The following is a 20,069-nucleotide window of genomic DNA, read 5'->3' on the forward strand; positions in this document are numbered from 1 at the left end:
AAAACATCGAGTTACATCATAACTTGATGTAAAGTTTTCTAGAAGACTCATATCTCTGGCTTAATCCAGAGAGAACAGAAAGAAGTGCTTCAAGTCAAAAGGACAGTGAATGGGACTCAGCCAGCTTTGAATTGGGTAGTGCTCCCCTTGACAACACAAGTCTTGGAGAAAGTAGATCTGGCTATGGTCAATGCATGCTATGTGTGCCTGCCTTTGAAAAGTATTTGGAAACGTCAATGGACCAAAATGCTCTCACCAGTTTGTTAACCAAAGCCAGTTTCATGGAGCACGTTATCCCACTTTCACAGGCTGCCAATTAGTTTCCATGTACAATTCAAAGTGCTGGCTACCATCTCTGAAGCCCTAAACAAGGCCTTGACAGATTTTCTTTGAATCTAGGATCTAGCCCAAGAATTTAAGAGCCTGTCAACAGACATTTGTTAACATTGGGGCAGGGGAGTAAGTGGGCTTCTCTTTAACTCCTCTACAAGTAACATACTTGGAACAGAAACAGGGGGCCTTGGACAAATAACTCTGCCTCTGAATACCCTAGTTTAGGTGCCATGGTTCCCTGACATCTGGGATTTGTCAAGCCCTACCCTAAACAGCTTGAGAAAGCCTCTGCCTCTTCCCAGATGACCCTGTCTGGTCTCTGGTCAGCTTAGGACAGTTTTGCAGGTCCTACCATTGACTGAGCTTCAGTTGGTGAGGACAAGAGAAAAAGAGCAGGAGTCAAGGCAGAACAAGAGGCATCTTTTTAAAGTGGAGATTTGCATTATTTAGCAGGGAGAGAGCAACTAGCCCTAAACCCCCAGCACAGCATCACTCCAGTGGCAGTTGCTGGTGTCTTATTTATTTATTAAGATTGCGAGCAGTGTTCCCCTTTAAGGGGATTCCCAGATGTAGTTGACTACAACTCCCAAAATCCCCAGCCAAAGATCATTGCAGCTGTGGAAACTGGGAGTTGTAGTCAACAACATCTGGAGTTCCCTGTTACAGGGAACACTGACTGTGAAGACCTTTGGGGAGCCATTTTCTTTCTTTATATCTACATAAACTACTTTGGGGACTTTTGTTGAAAAGCAGTATATAAATATTTGTCTTATTCATAACCCCTTGCCTCAAAAAGTTCCTCCTGCTCTCTCTGTTTTTCTTTCTTTTTTTTACCCCTACCACCATTTAAAGACATTTCTGCTTAGGAAAGCATTTGGCGTGCCTTTTGCCTGAATGTTTTGTTCAATCTTTGTATTTACTGGCCCTGCTGCTATTCTGCTCAAATGTAAACTGAATTATATATTGTATTTTCAAAAATATTTTAAGCTGCCTTTACCGTGTGTATGATGGAAGTGCTTCTCAAGACTTTTCCTTTTTACTTGCATGCATGTTTAACCAAGCAAAACTCATTCAATTACTCTACTAAAGTTTAGTTAGGCAACAGCACAGATACAATTACCTATATCCACGCACGTTTTAATATATTATACTTCACATAACTATTTTCAGTTTTCAAAAAGCTTTACATGGAAAGAGGAAAAGGGAAGATGGTTCCCTGTCCTTTAGGGGTCACAATCTAAGAAATACAGACAAACAAGCAGCAGCCACTAGGAGGGATGTGATGCTAGGATGAATAGGAACAGTTACAACCCCCCTGCTAAAAACAAGAGTTATCACTTTTAAAAGCACCTCTTCATCCAGTTACCAGGGCGGGGTTAATACAGAGTACATTCTCACTCTGATGTTCCATTTTAACAAGCAAACACAAAACAGTGACATTATTGCCAAAATGTTTGCCAACTGAAAAAAGCTGTTCTATAACTCAATCCAGGTGTAACAGCCTCTTTTGCAGAGAGGCTAAGCTAACTGAAAATTCAAGTGAAGCAGGAGCCTCTAGACTCTGCCATCTTCAGAAACCAACATCAGGGCTACAAAACTTCCAAGCCAAGAATGTGTGAAAACTTACTATGGTTTTCTGTACAGAAACAAAGATATAAATTCAAATCTCTTACTTCGTTTTCCCCCAAACTCTATACCACAGTTCAACAAGGCTAAGATAGAAGCATATTCAAAGCCCCACCCCCATTTCATTTAATACGCATTCTCTCTAGCAAAGGTAGATCAGGGTAAAAGACTGGATATTTATGTCAAAGGGGGAGGGAACAAAGGCTCAAGAAATTAAGTCAGGGGTCATGTCCTGAGAGACCCAATAAAGGTAAAGTGTGCCATCAAGTCAGTGTCAACTCCTGACAACCACAGAGCCCTGTGGTTTTATTTGGTAGAATACAGGAGAGGTTTACCATTGCCTCCTCCCGCGCAAGCTGAGATGATGCCTTTCAGCATCGTCCTATATGGCTGCTGCCCGATATAGATGTTTCCCCATCGTCTGAGAAACATACCAGCAGGGATTCGAACCAGCAACCTCTGGCTTGCTAGTCAAGTCATTTCTCAGTGTGCCATTAGGTGGCTTAGAGAGACCCAATACTTCATACTAAAGAGAATTTGAGAACAAAGTTATCACTAAACTATGAACCCTCAACAGAGTTTTGTGCACAGTATAGGTCACAGAGTGATTCTTACATTGCCCCCAGTAGGTGAATAAGGACAAACTGTCTACAGACTTTTTTCATATAATGCCAGAAATGAAACACACACCCGATTTTTAAAAGCAAAGACTTGTGAATTTTGAAACTCTGAAGTTCTGCCATATGCATGTTCTTTCCTTGCAGATACTGCAGTTCCCTCCTATATTCAGACTCATTAAAATGTACACCATTTTTTTAATAAAGTAACTTGAGAAGCAAGCCTTCTGAGGGTAAGCAGAGGTCCTTCCAAACACTTCAGTAGATAATGTACTGCCAACTGCAGACAGAAAAGGAACAGGAAGGGCAGTTACTCAGCTTATTTGAAAGAACTACATTATTTACAGACACCCTCAGCGTAAATGGTTCTGATGCCACATCTGGGCAAGTAGCTTTCTGCACTGCACCTGCCCTCTGCTTGTGGAATAGCATGAATAGCTCTATGGGGAGAGGGGTGGTGGCAATTTAAGGGTCCCATCCCCAAGCAAAAGGCTGGACTGTAGGACCTCTGCTCTGGTCCCTTCCAGCTCAATCGTGAATATTCACAGAAGTAAAGAGGAAGATGCATTACTCAAGACACACTAGAGGAAGGTGTTTAGCTATTATTGTTAGGAAGAGCCATTACCAACGTGAGAGGTCACTAGACAGAATATTCCCAATGACCCAATTTAAGAGCAAAATATTTTTAGCCTTGACTGCGAATCAGTACAGTGATCAACCTGAAGCTCTCCCCACATTGTGATGAATAAAAAGATGAAACAGTACTCATGCTTCCCAGGCTGACAGAAGTAAGGAAAAATGGCTAGCTTCCAAAGAACAGGGAGATTATACATTATTAGTAGTAGTATTACATTTATATCCTGATCTTCCTCCAAGGAGCCCAGAGCGGTGTACTACATACTTAAGTTTCTCCTCACAACAACCCTATGAAGTAGATTAGGCTGAGAGAGAAGTGACTGGCCCAGAGTCACCCAGCAAGTCTCATGGCTGAATGGAGATTTGAACTCGGGTCTTTTTTTCAGGTGTGCAATAGACACACAGTCCCACATCTCCAAACAGTTCTACAGTTTCATAAACAGCAACAAGCAAAAGCCTAAATTTGCATTCTGAAAGTGTGTGAAGTCTTGTTAGAAAGAAGCATTGGACCTACTGTGAAGGGTTATTTCTCCTCTGAAGTAGGAGGTCACAGCTCACAAAGGGTTAACTTCCACTCCTTGCTCCCGACAGACAGGAAATCTCAGGTGTTTCTCAAGTAGCTGAAGTCCGTCCCCCTTCTCCCAGCATGCTCAGGTGTGATTCCCCAGTTCTGACTGTCGCATTTCATGATTTGGCTGCAGAACTCCACAGTTTTGATGATTCGGCTGCGGAACTCCAGTGTTGTGGAACTAAAGGTTAGCACGCAAAGGGAGTAGGATAGAGGACGGAAGCCCTGAGATATTAATCAAGGTAGAAACGGAGGTTGTTCCAAGATTAGCATCGGAACTATTAGTCCCGAAGGTTGGTGCAGAGAGGCATGGCCTGACACCACACTAGTCCCTGATCCATGGGTGGACCGCATGACCGCCTACTTCAGAGAAGAAAGAACCCTTCACGGTAGGGCCAATGTTTCTTTCTCCCTTGAAGTAGGAGGTCATGGCTCACAAAGGGACTTACCAGAGCAGTTATAAGTTACCATGGGGGGGAAGTGGATCAGTTCTGTACCACTTGCTGGAGCACCCATCCCCCAATTTTGTAGTGCTTTAGAAAGGGAGAAATGGCAGGCCATGTGGATGCCCGGCATATTTCCCCCAGCGGTGCCTGTGCTGTGAAAGCCACTGAGGTGGCTGCCCTGTGGTAGAGTGCGCTATGATGCCCCATGGAAGCTGGGTTGACGGGGCTTGGTAGGCTGTGGTGATGCGTGCCCTCGGCCAACGAGCTAAGGTCACCTTAGGCGCCTTAGAGCCCTGTGAAGTCGCGTGGAAGGACACGCGGAGGACCTCGGACCGCCTTAGGTCCTTTGTATGTAGGTACGTCAGGCCCTGCAACCCTCCAGGGAATGCCAACTGTGTACAAGCATACAAGGGAATGTATGGGCTTGGAAGACTGAGTTTGTTAATATATTTAATTCTTTATTTTGACCAAGGTAGGGTCAAGGGACCCTACGTCTTAAGGACCACCACGTCTGGCTGGAAGACGCAGAGCTCCCTTCGAACCGAGAGCACCCCCCGATTCCGACACTCTGTGTGCCAGAGTGATCATCACTAGGAGAGGACCTTGTCAGATAGCTACTTTAGCGGGATAGACTAAATCGGTTCAAAAGGGGCCCATGTGAGGGCATTCAGGACCTTATTGAAGTTCCATGAAGAAAGGCAATGAATCAGTGGAAGAGCGATATTGGTAGCTCCTCAAAAAAACAAGAGAGGTAGAGTTGAATACTCCCTGCTCTCCTCAGGCTCCGGACCGAAGCTAAGACCGAGGTCTGTTGTTTCAGAGTAATGGGTCTCAGGCCCTGGTCCAGGCCTGCCTGTAGGAAGGGAATGCCGGATCTTGGGGGACTTTGGCCAAGCATCTCTCAATTTTTTTATGCCTAGCCCATCTAAGGCAGCCTTTCTGAGGAAGACGGCCGAAGTCATCTGGTAATTCCTATTGGTGCTTTGGCGCCTAGTGGCCCAGATTGTGTCTTGCACCGTTCTGGAATAACCATCTCTTCGCTAACAGCGTGCGGTTAACTCCAGGAATGTAGTGGAGCCATGCCCAGTCTAGCTGAAGCAACAGCCCTTGGGTAAGAAGGTCTGGCCGTTGCAGTAGAGGCACTGAGGCCGCGACAGAGAGGGGTACCAGTCCGGCAAACCATGGTTGCCTTAGAGTGGGGCCCCTAGATTACCTGTGCCCTTCTCTGTCAGAGTTGTGCCATCAGCCTTGGACGACGACCTACCGAGGTGAGGTCATCCAGGAGACCCTGCAGCTAAGGAGAGTCGAGTGCGTCCATGCCCTCGTGAAGAAGTGGAGAAGCTTGTTTATTAATTTTATTATCATCATCATCATCACTACTATCATTATCATTATTAACATTTTATCTCCCACTTATTATTATTATTATCATTATTACATTTATATCACGCTCTTCCTCCAAGGAGCCCAGAGTGGTGTACTACATACTTGAGTTTCTCCTCCCAACAACCCTGTGAAGTAGGTTAGGCTGAGAGAGAGTGACTGGCCCAGAGTCACCCAGCTCGTTTCATGGCTGAATGGGGATTTGAATTCCGGTCTCCCCGGTCCCAGTCCAGCACACCAAGCACTACACCATGCGCTCTTCAAGGAGCCCAGAGCGGTGCACTACATACCAAAGTTTCTCCTCACAGCCAACCTGTGAAGTAGGTTAGGCTGAGAGAGTGACTGGCCCAGAGTTGTCCAGCAAGTATCATGGCTGAATGGGGATTCGAACTCGGGTCTCCCCGGTCCTAGCCCTAGTCCAGCACTCTAACCACTACACCCGCTGTTTGCGGGACACAAAAGATCGCAAACAGGGTCGCAACGGATCGACCTGGGGATCCTCAGGCATTGCTGTATGTGAACACACACCTCGGGATGGAGAGCCCACTCCGACTGGTCCACTGTCTGGCAGCTGAGCCAGTCTGCCTGGACATTGGATGCGCTGCCCCGATCAAAGCTAGGTGACCTTCTGCCCACTGGAAAAAAGGGGCATTGGTCGCCTTCATCAGGATCGATTTGGTCCGCCCTTGGATACGCATTGGCCCTGGCTATCATGTAGTTGGTTCTCACCAATACATGCCGCCCCTGTAAGCGGACTGAGAAATGGGCTAGAGCCAACCTGATGACTCTTTGTTCTAGCCATGATGTTGTGTAGGGCCTCCTGAGGGAACCAGAGGTCCTGCACTGAAGCTCCTCGCAATGTACCCCCCCCAGCCGGTCAGGCTGGCGTAGGTCATGTCAGTGACCCTGTTAGGTTCCCTCAGGAAGTTTCCTCTTGTCACCACTGGGGAGGGCCCCCAGAGGTGGAACTGCTGCACTTGCAGCAGCAGAAGGCCCTCCCAAACAAGCAGTTGTGATAATGTCTGGAATAGCAGCGGTGCTCACTGCCAGGCGTGCATGCCCCCTTGCTCCTGGCAGAAGACCACAGAAGCTGAGCCAGTGTCAAGACCTCCACCTGCGACCAAGGGTGGTCGGATCTGGCTGCAGATCTTTTTCCTCCTGTCTGTGGGGAGGGATATGGTTGCTGCTCTGGTGATGAACCAGGCCCCCAGGTGCAGTAATGCATTGGATGGCTGGAGCTGGTTCTTGGTCCCGTCCACCAGACAACTGTGTGACTGAAGAATATCATCCAAGTAAACATGGGCCCAGTGTCCCATGCTATAGCTAGGGAGTGCATAGTGCTGTCACCCCCACATGCCCAGTCTAGGCAGGTTAAGAATGACGTACAGAGCTGAATCAGGCATAAGGCCACAGAACTGGCCAACTGGTTAGATGGAGTTTGAGGATGGGGCTAGTGCCAGCGGTCTATACACAGTGGCCCAGGCTGCAGGTTTTAACCTAAGAGAAGATTGCACTGGCAATCCTCTGGGGACCTAGGAGCCGTGTGGATGTCCATGGCAGAACACAAGAAAGGGCCACCACTGCCCACTCCCGCACAGCACGAGACGACGCCCTCAGCACCGCCCTGCATCCCTGCCGCCCAACACAGCACCGGCGGGGATTCAAATAGGCAACCCTCTGTTTGCCAGTCAAGCGTTTACCTGCTGCGCCACCTAAGGCGGCTGCCTTAGATGTACCTCCCTCTTAGTGGCCACTCTTATGTAGACAGTGACTGGGCCACAGAAGGGGCCACAGAAGCGACCACCCGAGGGAGGGGACAAGCCCCATTGGCTGGAAAAAGCAGGAATGGCTTCAACCCTCCTGGCTTCCCAGAAGGGGGGTGGTGCAGATACCCCGCGTGAAGGCCTAGAAGGGAAAAATAAATATGATTAAAAACCATATGTAAAGGGAGGGACCACATCATAGATTGTGGGCTTAGCCTTAGAGAACTGCATCCTCCTGAGTGGGGGCGCCACAGGCCCGCCATCCACCACCGCACAGCTGAGCTGTGGGGTGGTGAGGAAAATGGCCTCACCCCAACTGCCGCTGTGGTCTCCGAGATCAGGGGGGCCGTGGTGGTGTTAGGCTGAGACGTAGCAATAGCCTGTGAGTTTCCACCGGCAATTTCGGCGTCAAGGGACCCCCAAGGTCGGAGGAGTCCTGGGAAGGAACCAGCTAGACCTCCCCTTTCTTTGTGGTCCAGAGTGGGTGGACTCAGGGGCCAGAGAGAGTCGAGCCCCACTCCCCACTGCTGACTCACCAGCCACGTGCAGCCTCAGGCTTCCCCGCTGTTGCAGCGAATCACTGCAATCGACTTGTATCTAAATTATCTCGCTTAGTCATAGAGGGACTAAGCAGGAGGGCAGGCGTCTAGGAGATGGGAGGGGGGACCACCAAATAAATACAACGCTCTTCTCCGACAGAGGTTGCAGCATGGGAACAGGAAGCTCAGCAGTAGAGGGCTCCATTATGGGAGCTGAAATCACGATCATCTCCACAGTGTGGCTGGTGGAGGGATCAGAGGCTGATGGAATAAATAGCTCCATTGCGGGAGCTGAAATCACAATCACCTCCACCGGGTGGCTGGTGGAGGGCTCAGAGGCTACTGGAGTAGATTGATCTCCGCACGCACCACTCACCTGTTGAGGATCCAGACTTACTGCCTCATGCTGTTGTCCCTGTCTGGTAGCCTCTGTGGCCCATCTGGCACATGGGTCCACGTTGTAGGCGCAGCCTGGTTGCCCGCTCACTGACCGCTGAGCACGGAAGCGCATCAAGATGCTCATTGAGCAGATGCCTCTGGTCCTCGCGGGATATGTTATGTGCCAGGTCACTTGTGGCGTGGGTGAGGGGCCAGAGACTTCGCCCAAACGCCAGCTCCCCATGCTTGGGGAGGGGGTTGCCAACCCCAGGTCGAGGCCAACCAAGGTTCTCCAACCAGGATCTGTCATGCGCCAAGGTCACTTGTGGCATGGGTGAGAGGCTGGAGGCTTCGCCCAAATGCTAGCTCCCCATGTTTGGGGAGGGGGCTGCCAACCCCAGATCGATGCCAACTGGGTTCTCCTCACAGCATCTGTTATGCACCAAGTCACCTGTGGCATGGGTGAGGGGCCAGAGGCTTCTCCCAAACGCCAGCTCCCCTTGTTTGGGGAGAGAGTTGCCAACCCCAGGTCGAGGTCATTCAGGTCCTCCCATGTTGGCGTCATGCCCAAAGTCCACCTTGCTGGCAGAAATTCATGTCTGCATCACCCCAGCTGGGCAGCTCCCCCGCGTTTCAGAGGCCAGGCCAACTAAGGTGGCCAGAAGCAGGGATAAATAGGAAGTAACCTTATATTGAACCAAATAATTCTCCAGAATTTACTGGGGGATGCTGTCAGTGGCTGAGCCTGGGACCTTCTGCATGTTGCAGTCCTCCCACTGGCAGTAGTCTAGCTCTCCTTTAGAGGACGGAAGAGAGTTGGCTAAGGCAAACCAGGGCAAACTCTGCTAGGCAAAGGGGAGATTCACCTTTGCTATCAAGAGACAGCCTCCTCTCCCCAGCTATTTAGCTGAGGTACTTCCTCCTCATTAAAGTGCTAGCCATGCTTAGAATTCATCTGGTAAATCCTATTGGTTGCTTCCTGAGAATTAGCATAGTAAGCTAAGCAACGAAGATAATTGCAGTACTTCCTCCTCTTTAATAGGAGGGGGATTGCTAGATGCTTAGCACTGAGTCATGGTCAAAGGTTAACCTGAGACCTAGAGGATTAGCATAGCCACAGGGGTTGAGGCAGGGATCAAGATAAGGGGCCCCTCCAGGGGCTGCTGCCTGTTGGAAAGGACAGGGAGAAAACCAGCCCTCTTTCCCCTGAGTGTAACTTGGGAGTTGGGGGGGACCCCTTCATTAAGTGGCTGCTGCAGCAGAATAGCACAATTTTAGGACAATTTTAGGCTTGAGCCAATTAGTCCAGGAGGGAGGTAAGGCTGTAGTTGCAGTAGCAGGCAGGAGGAGACCTCACCTCACAGTGATGCTCAGAGGAGTTCTAAGGAGCAATCGAGACTCTCAGTTTGAGGACTAAAAAAGGCAGTTAGGGTCCCTTGTTCCCCTCCCCCCAGCCTTTCTTGGGGGGGGTTCTTTTCTTTGAGAGGCAGGGAAATTGCGGCGGCACTGTTTAAGGGCCTTCTTTTGACCACCCCCGCCCCAATGCTTTCTGTGGGAACCTGCTAAGGTGTCCCCAGGTTGCTAGCTGCCCATGCCCAGTTGTAGAAAGGGGAAAGGCTCACCGGTAGAAGGATGAATGCAGATTAGAATTTGGGCAGGAGCCTAGGTGTATGTCTGATGAGGAGCGAAGACAGGAAGGAACTGAGGAATCACACCTGAGCATGCTGGGAGAAGGGGGACGGACTTCAGCTACTTGAAAAACACCTGAGATTTCCTGTCTATCGGGAGCAAGGAGTGGAAGTTAACCCTTTGTGAGCCGTGACCTCCTACTTCGAGGGAGAAATATTTATATCCCACTGCTCCAGTGCAATCTCAGGGAGACTCACAAAGTTAGTAAAACAGATAAAAGTTTTTTTTAAAACATAAAACCAAATTTAAAAGTTGAAAGTTAAAAACCCATCCAATACACGCTGCAGATAAAACATTAAAAGGCCTCTCTAAAAAGATGATCTTTAGCTGTCTTTTTTTAAAAAATACCTGAGAGATAGAGCCTGGCAAGCTGTTCCAAGGGGGCATTCCAAAGCAAAGGGACCACAAACAAAACAGCCCTGTCTCTAGGCCCCAGTAACCAATGTTGTGTTTAGTCAAGACTGGTTTAAACTTCTAGCCACATAAACCCTTGTTTAAATAAGACTCACACAGCAAAAGCCTCCATGCATTACAACAAAGTAATGAAACAACTCTAAATGATACTCAAGGCCCAGAAACAATGGCTACAAGATGTGCAAAGATTGTTTACATTTCTCCATTTATGATAATCTCTAATGCAGACTCCTGGAATACACAGTAACTACACAATATTTAGGAATACTTCCTATTAGGTGCACAATGCTTTTGATCTAGCTTTGTGGAAAACAGAATCACTTAAACCACTTCCAGTCATCCCATGTTGACGCTCTGCTCCAGCTAGAACTTCTAACACCAAACATCAGTAGGAATAGCCAGCATGATCAAACTGTCATGTTGTTCATATTATGAACCATGTGCAAATCAACACCAAGCCGATTACTAAATTTGTGCGAAGGCTTTGCACAGGAATCTATACGCAATAACAGGACCTAGTTTGAAAATATCTGAAGCAATACTGAGTTTTATCAACAAACATGATTGTGGTGGACAAGTTTGGAGATGTGACAACACCACAGTATGATCAGCAGAATTTAAACTTGGCTCTTCCAGTCCTTAATAAAGCACTCAGACACTAATGTATAGAATCTGAGCAGAGGCTACCTGCTTTGACCTGATCTTGCTTCAATTACCATGCTGCCACCGCCTTCTTATACCCCTGAATTTCAATAATGAAGATCAGTGTTTCTCAATTTTTCATCCTGTGGCGCACTTACATTTAAAAAAAATTAAGGCAGACTGCCCCTACCCCAACAGACACACTTCCCCCGCTTTTTTTTTTTTTTGCAACAGCAACACCAGTGCACAAACTTTTATTTATTTATATTTCCTTCTTCCCCCAGCCTCATGTCCCTCCTGTACACACTGCGTGCATCAACCCAGTGCATTATAGAGCAAGTCAGCTTCAAAAGCAGGGAGCTTAAATGCCCCACCTTTGGAGGTGACTAAGAGCACACCACACTGTCCAGTGTTCCATGACACCTGTAAATGACCGTGTGTGTCAATTTTTAAATGGCATCGGGAAGAAATAATGCAGGTAGGAGAAAATTACAATCTCTTCAGAATTTGAAGCTCCCATGTATGCAACACTTCACGCACTAGTCTGCATCACTGAAGACAAGAGGTTCCTATCCCTGCAAACTTTAGTAGCCATTTGGGGGGAGAAGAGATAGGAGAAGGGAAACAGACTAGGTGTTGCTAGCAACACAGGAGTGACTTTGTGGCATTCCAGTTAGTGCTGGTGCTCAGGAGGTTTTCTGAGTAGGTTGTCACGACTGGTGGACTGTGCAACACCATTCAGCTGCTATGGCCCCTGTGGGTGTATCACAGTTCCTGCATTCAGAGTTTTCAATTTTGTGCTAATTTTGTTGGTGTGGTACTGCTGGCCAAGCATAGAATGATGAATAGTTTGCACTGGTACAAGCAGAAGCACAGCAGCCACTTTAGCTGGACTACAGAATCTGCCTGCCAAATTTTAAATCCCTTTGAAGTACATGGGCTCTGCATCAAAGTATTCTGCCTGAGGAACAAGTCAATCCAAAGGATTAGTCTCTCAAGTGTCCCTTTAATATACTATACCTTCTGTAAAAATTGATTATTTGAAGAGGACCTGGTTCTGGTAATGGCTGTCAACTACTAGGGAAATTTGTGAAAAGCATTTTGTCACCTAAATATCTAATCATCCCCAAAGGACGAGAGTAATTTCGGGGCAGTAAGGTACTGTCATTACTTAAAAGAAGAAACAGCCCAACACACCAACAGCCATACCAGGAAAGACAGTCTAACTATAAACTATTGGCTGCTAGCCCAGTGACTTTTAAGCCAAGCTTTCCTGCAAGAAAAAGGGATTTCAAAATGTGTGATCATAATAAAATTGTACTGCATAAACACTTTATGCCATATGCAATCATCTTCACAATTAATTGAGTGCTCTGTTCTCATGGGACATTCATATACAGAGATGTATATGTTGGGCGGTATAGGGGGAAAAATTATTCTTTAATCCAGAACTGCAGGTCTGCATTTTCATCCATGATGTGGGGCAAAAAAGTTTTCAGTGGAGAATTACACTGCTAAAAATGAATTGTTTCATTAAATCAGTAGGATAATATGGTTATTAAAACTCCCCTAAATTGTATTTAACTTTCACAAGAATATCACTAGGAAGTAAGTGAATATAAAAATTTGGAAGTAGTAAAATTAAGTTTAACAATTTCTTCAGTGCTTTCATTTTTGTTAAACAATGCAAGTAAGTTCGTTATTGAGTTGTCCTGTCTTAAAATATTTAAGAGTATCCCAATAAAAATTTCCAAGTAAAGCTATAAATTTGTTTCAATGGTATTTAAACCATATGAAATGCACTTTACTTGTTTTTTCCTTCTGATCAACTATTCAGTCAATACTTTTGAAAATTTGAGATATTATATAGCATGTAAAGATAGCATTCTTTTAGTTTTGTTTACAAATTCTGTATCTGGCCCCACTATATTTAATCTAATCATCCCCAAAGAAAATATGAGAATATTTCCCAATTCAAAGTTTTCCTGGAATACCCACACCACTGATGTATCTATGCTGAAATAAAAATGTTTTTTTATTTCAGCATTTTTATTACTTTTACTCTGTACTCCCCACCCACCCCCCAAAAATCAAAATGACATGCTAAGTTCATTAGAATTATCTTGAGATTCACTTTATATTCTTCATATATGAAATACACTGCTAATTAAGAGGCAGACCAACCTGCCTCAGAAATGAAACCCAAGAAGTGGTAGAGTGTAAATATACAGGAAGTCTGAGGAACAGACAACTCTGCAACAGGATGCTCTTTCCAATCACATAGATCATTTTTGCAGCTTGTCATTTTGATTTGTCTGGTTTAACTGACAGAAACTTGTTTTTTATTCACAACAATATCAGTGACATACCTATACAAGAAATCCTTCCTCACAACATGAACCAACACATCACTTATATTCACACACACAAAAAAGGTTAACAAAACATTTGGAGCAATAGAGTTAAAACGCTTTAGACTACCCTAAGAGCAGATTAACATGCAAAGCAATCATGGCTGCAAACAAGATCCTATTTCTGGGAAGCGTGCACTGTTCTTCCAGCACAATTCATCCCCCACCCCAAGTTTTCATTCATATATGGAATTATCCCTGTATAGACACAGGTCAGAATGTTAAGTGTAAAGAAGTTAGTGAAGAACAGAGGCAACTCAGAAGGTTGAGCATATTTTCCTTTAAAACATTCATCTCCACCTAGCAGCTCTCATACTTTTCAAGTTACTTCCTGCACTTGAAGGAAATTAAGTAGCAAATGAAAAAAAGAAAATCAGCTAAATGGGTCATTTTACTATACCCATAATTCAGCAACTGTCACAACAAGATGCACTGTTATGATACATTAACACCTCCAAACCACAAACCATTCAAGTATTTCTAATCCTCCAAGGATGTGATTATCTCATTCAAAACCTTGTTACCTGCAGTTCTTCATTTTCAGGCACTGGTACTAGCATAAGATGACTTATTCCATCTACTTTTTTAGAATGCCGAACAGATGCTCAAGCTGTTCTGTGATTATTTCCTACTAATGATCCAATTCTGGGGGAAAATAGCATAATGCTATTTGTGGCACTGCTGAATGATTAAGCATCTTGTAAAGGGGTCTGAGAAAAGACATTTCAGAAAGACATTTTTAATAAATCTTAATAAATCTCAAGTTCCCCCAAAGCAGACTACTGTAAATTGTTTTTGGCTCCATCCCAACCCTCACCCTTGATATACACAATACAACACATGCCATAGACTAATGTCTCCCTGCATTTGAAAATGTGGTTTGCTACAATCTAATTAAGACAGGATTAGACATCTTACTGGTACTACTCCATGAAACAAGTCCAATAGCATAGTAAGTTTTAGGAATGCTGATGGGTAGTATTTTTATAACATAATTAATACTATCCATTTATGCAGACATAGTATACGAAATCTCAAATACTTCCACAACCCATTATTTGGGGGGGGGGTATTAGAGATCATAATACACTCAAAGCAATACAAAACCCTAAATCTAACATTTCACGCTCTGGAGTAAGAGAGAAAGAAGAGGAAAACCTGCTCATCATCATAATACAATACAAAACCTCCATTGAACTAAAGGAAGATACATTTGTTCATGGAAAGCAAAAGTTTACACACATTTTTAGTGGGTGTCTGTGTACATATACACAAAGCTCAAGTGTCCTGCATTTATCCACTTTCAGTATTTTTTTTTTAATGACAAAACAGAAAAAATGAGCAGACTACTCATACAGCGTACAAGGAAGAAGCTAACACCACAAAATGAATCTATCTCACTTAATTAAATTAAAGATTTGACATTAAGCAAGGTTTCCACAAATGACAACCTGAGCAGGATAGATGAGATCCCTGCTTTCTTGGTGCAGTTGTATGGTGAAAACCACTCCCTGAGGGGGTAGTTATATTACTTTATAGCAGCCCAAACAAAGGCTTGTGGCACCTAAAGGCTAACAAATTTATTCTAGCATAAACTTTTGTGAACTGTAATTCACTTTGTCAGAACATGAATAATAAATCCTCACTAAGCAACACATAGATATTAAGGGAATATCCACTTGACACAAGGGTGTCAAATGGCAGGAAATGCAAGGGGCTTAGTCTTAAGTGACTAGCTTAAAAGTACACAAGATAAATTCACAAAAGCAGAAATAGGCAATAACCTCCTAATAACCCTAAGTTAACTATGTAATGCCATAAAAAGCCCTTTGTCTCAATTAAGACCTAGGGAGGTGGCATAAAGCCTCAAGTTCTAATTCAACTGATTTTTCTGAAGAAGAATTGTCACTTTTAGGTCCTGAAAGATTACAACATTTTCCCAGTATTTTCTGAATGTAGCTATTTCTGATGTGTCATACTTAGGGACATCCTACTACAGGACAGACCCATAAGCAAAAAATAAACCACCACTAGCCGTCACCGACAGTTCTCAACTAAAACTGTTCCAACATATACAGCCTGTCCTAAACAATGACACTTCTCTGTCACAGGCCTTAAGTGGTAAGCCTGTACAGACCCCTAATCTTAAAAAGCTACTCATTAAACTATATAACTGAGACCAGACCCTGCCACAAACCCAGATGACAACTCTGTTCCATATCTACTTAGGCAATACCATTACAGGACACAATAATGTCACCTATATAATCAGAAGCGTGCTCATTCCCAACATGGTATGCCATTATCATATTTACTCAAATAAAAGGCTACTCTAAAACATAAGATGGTGCCTTAAAAGCTAGAGATTAAATACCATTTATACCTGTATTTACACAAAAGAAAGAGGACTCTGAATCTAAGATGACACCCACCCACCCTCATATTTAACAGGCAAGAACTAGGAGAAACCTCAACTAAGATTTGGGTAAATACGGTATCTGCCAACAGTGTTCTTTTGCTATTTATACAGAACAGACCAGTCTTATTTTGTATACTTTTGATTAAACTTATTTTTAAAATTACACTCTTAAAGCGAGTCTCTAGATTAGGCCCCTTGTACTTCTAGCCATCTGATACCCCAGCTAGCTGCCTACTGAGGATTACACATCATGCATCTGATGAAGTAGACTATAGTCCACAAAAGATTTTGCTACAACATGTTAGTTTTCAAGGTACCTCTGTCATTTTTCCAAGGAAACCACTCTCTGCTGTTAGCAACTTAACATGGATTTTTCCACCTGAAACTACTGAGATAAACAGCTTTGCCATAACTCAGGCCTTTCAAGTATTTCAAGCAGAGTTACATTTTCACAGCAATTGCTAAAATAATCCATTCCCTAGTAACCAGATTTTGACAGATTCTTCTTGCTGCCAAACACACTCATGTTAAGAAAGCCACACCACAGGCTACAAAGCTTTGCCTAGAACAGAAGGCTCAAGTCAGAGCAGTTTTTTCCTACTGGTTTTGTTTTCAGCCCACTGATCCTACATCCTCTCTGATATGTCCAAAAATGGCTAATGCTTACTGGAATGTACTCAACAGCATTATTTCACAGAAGGGCTGCGTTTTCAATGCAGCAGACTGTGCTCCACAGTCCGTTTTCATGCTTTGGGTATTTGATCGAACAACTTCACTTGCTTGCTGTACATTTTATGCACGTTCGGCTATCAAGATTAGACACATTTGCAGGACTCGTTGGGGCTCAGTGAACAAGGGCTTAAGCTGCCTTACGTTCATCATCAGCTTCTGCAGCACTCAAAGAGGCTCGAAGCTAGAAAAGCAGGGCAAGAGCATAAAACCAAGACAGATTACACAGATAACATTCTCCCTATGGAATTTCCATGGAAGTAGGCATGTCCTTCCATTTCTCAAATGTCCCGTCCCCACCCCATCCTCCAGTGTTCATCCCAACCACTACCGACATGAGCATCTGGGGAAACAGAACAATCATCATCGTGAATAATACACTGCCAGAAAAGCAGGAAGTGGATGGCATGAAGCCTTTAAATAGAAAAGCACCATGAAGACCAATAGAAACCATTTGCAGACTGGGATCTGAGCAGAGAAGCGTAATCTCCTTTTTGCACACTCCTCTGAATGTGACAAACTTAGAAAGATATTGTTTGTATGCATCGCTGCTGTGATCACACTACATGCTTAGGAATCACACTACATGCTTAGGAATGTTGCAAGTTTACATGTTGAGAGAGCTAATGAAACTGGAAGCAGCTCTTCTGTTACCAGACACCAAGGGACTGATTCCTTCCTCATCCTGAAGCAGTGCAGTGCATACCTCAGAGGTCCAATACGCAGCCCTCTACTTTCTAGAGTGCTCTCATGTAACAAGAACAATTATTATGCTCGGCAATCCTGCAGGGTCAGCCAAGGAAGGGACAGAAATCCAGCCCTCAGGTACACTTTAGGCCAGAAGCGCACACAGGCTCCAAAAAACTGCATAAACCTTGGAATAGGGATTAATTAGTCCAAGCACATCATCCCGTACAAGTTGTGCACAACTTCTGGTTAACACAAAGCCCCAGAAACAGCTGGGCCACATAGCCGTCATACAGGAGCAGAGTTGTCACCCTCTCTGTGCCCAAGATTTCAGAAGCGTTCTCCCTCCTTGAGGAGAGGTTTCCTTTCATATGCTCTAACAATTACATCCAAAGGAGAAGATGCAGGACACCAGTGGAGGAAAATGAGCACCAAGCAGAACACCTGTCCACGGTTAGAAAATGTGATGCCTCTCCTAAAGCTCAACACGAGCTAAGAATCCAAAGGAGTGGGTCAACTTTTTGATGTCTCTGTTCGTTAACTTTCAACACAAGGCACACATGCTAGCACCTGCCTGCCCCTCCCTCGCCTCCCCCTGTTTCCTTCCCCTCCAGCATATTCACTAAACCCACCCGGTCCCCCTCATAGCTCCTTGTTTCCTCTTCCAACCCCTAAGCCTTTCCCTCCCAGGGGTCTCCCCTGCCATCAACTCGTCTCTCTCGCTCCTCCTTCCCAGCTGACCTTTGCAATTCCCCACCCCCAACACACACACGCCTGCCAGATGCTTTCCCCAACCAAGTCCCACCCCCTTCCAGAGCCCTCAGGGCTTTCCTTTTCTTTGAAAAAAAGAAGCCCTTTAAGCACCCTTCAGCTTCCCCTATGAAGTCAGCCTCACCATCGCACCAACTCCTACCTCCTGAACTCTTCAGATCAGCCCTTGTAACAAAATGAAGTTACAAGAACAAATGCGTCCTCTGTCTTGCTCCCACTACTTCAAAGAAGCCCACCCACCCACCCACCAAACCCCTTCCCACTCCAGAGATGTTTTGATTCACCAAGAGGCGACCCTTCCTCTTCTCCACCTACCTTAGACTCCCCTGAATCCTAAGCAGCCCCTGCTAACTGGGCACAGAGGCACCTCTTAAAGCGGCGATTCTCGTGTTTTCCGGGGGAGAGCAGAGCAACTGGCCCTAATTTTAACCCCAGCGCAGCGTCCCTCCGCTTCCCAGCCCTCTTGACTGTTACTGCTGTCTACCTTGTGTTTATTTTTCGACTGTAAGCCCTCTGAGGTCAGGGAACTATCATCCCCTTCTTTCTTCTTCTTCTTCTACTACTACCACCATATAAACCGCTTTGCAAACTTTGGGTTGAAAAGCAGCATATAAAAAAATAGTAGAGGTGGGAAGACTAGACCCCACAGACATCGTACTCTCTCTCTCCTCCTCCCCCCCTTTAGGAAGAGCCCCAGCTCTCTCCGTCCAGGTGGGGAGGGGGGCTCCAGAGCAGAGATCCCCCCCACCTGGGCTCCACAACCCCAAAGGTTCAGCCACCAGCAGCAGCCCCCCCCCGCCCCAACTCCAAGGGCCTCCCGCAGAGCAACGTCTCTGGAATTAACATCTCCCCAGAACAGGGATCCCCTTCCCCCGACAGACGCCATAGAGAAGGGTCCTCCTCCTGACTCCCAACAAGCCCCCTCTTTTTAAAGAGACGACGAGCAAACCCCTCTCGAATCAGCGCCCTCTCCCGAAGGTCCCTTCCAGGGGCAAAGGGAAGCCGCCCCCCCCACCCAGACGGGCCCCCGAGACTAGCGCCCCTCACTCACCTCAACCCGGGAGGGGGGTCACTCCTCCCACCCTCTCCTCACAACACGCAGACACACAGGAGCCCCCGCCGGCGCCGAGCCTGACGAGACCACCCCGCACACCACGAGAAGCCCCCCCCCAAAGGACGCCCCCCTTTCCCGCCGCCCCCCCCCCCACGGGTGCCCGCCGGGCCGTTGCTGCTGCTGCTGCTGCTCCCCTCCAGCAGCCCCCCTCCCCAGCCGCCGCCGCCGCCACTCACCCCAGGACCACCAGCTCCCCGTATTTGACGGGCTCCTTGTTGGGCGCGCAGTGCTCCTCCTGGCTGGGAGAAAACATGGGGCCGCCGCAGCCGCCGTTGCTGTCGCCACTATAATCCCATGCGGGGCAACACCAAAACAATGCTGATGAAGCAGCGGGAGCCCGCTCCGCGGCCCCTCTTCCCCGAGCGGTCGGGCGAGTTTTGCCGGAGCGCCTTTTGCTTCCTGCGCCCGCCGGCGCAGACTCTGCTGCTGCTGCGTCTCTCCTCAACGGCCGCCGCGCGAGCTCCCAACGACAACCACCACGGCCAGAGGGGGATCGGGAGAGACCAAGTCGCGCCTCGGGAAGGGGAGGGATGCCAGGGAGGCGTGGAGGCCACGCCCCCCTCGCGTTCTTTTCTCTCTTCCCTCCCGTTGGTACCTGCGATGGTCTGGTCCGTTCTGTTATGTAAACAGAGAGTAAGGGACGCGAGAGGAGCAGGCTCTTAAAGGGACCTCCGCCTTTTTCAAACTGACGTCAGCTTCCTAAGAAACGGGGCGGGGGAAGAGGCGGAGCGGAGGGACGATTTAGCGCCGCCTACTGGAGTCGTGGGAAAGGGTTGAGGCGGTGCCATCCTCATCGTCGTGCGCGCAACTGAGAGGAAGATTTGCACTGAATGACCCCGCAGGTCTTATGCCAACGGTGCAAATGGAGAGCGAAGTTTTCCACCCACACTCATAACACGATGCT

At 46.5% G+C, this 20,069-nt stretch overlaps 1 protein-coding gene across 3 annotated transcripts in view; it reads right to left on the bottom strand.

The window, feature by feature from the left end:
* The window catches only part of PELI2 (pellino E3 ubiquitin protein ligase family member 2), a 184,360-nt gene extending 164,622 nt beyond the window's left edge, over window positions 1-19,738 (bottom strand). Inside the window, exon 1 of one of the 3 annotated variants that reach the window (XM_053274994.1) lies at window positions 19,342-19,738. In XM_053274994.1, coding sequence (XP_053130969.1) covers window positions 19,342-19,418 — 77 coding nt within the window. In that variant the 5' untranslated portion in view covers window positions 19,419-19,738. Of the gene's footprint in view, window positions 1-19,102; window positions 19,211-19,341 lie in introns of those variants that run through there. The other 2 variants (XM_053274985.1, XM_053274998.1) reach the window with 2 other exon arrangements.
* Between the last annotated feature and the right edge of the window lie 331 nt (window positions 19,739-20,069).

The sequence above is a fragment of the Hemicordylus capensis genome, chromosome 1 (assembly GCF_027244095.1).
Source record: "Hemicordylus capensis ecotype Gifberg chromosome 1, rHemCap1.1.pri, whole genome shotgun sequence".
NCBI lineage: Eukaryota > Metazoa > Chordata > Lepidosauria > Squamata > Cordylidae > Hemicordylus > Hemicordylus capensis.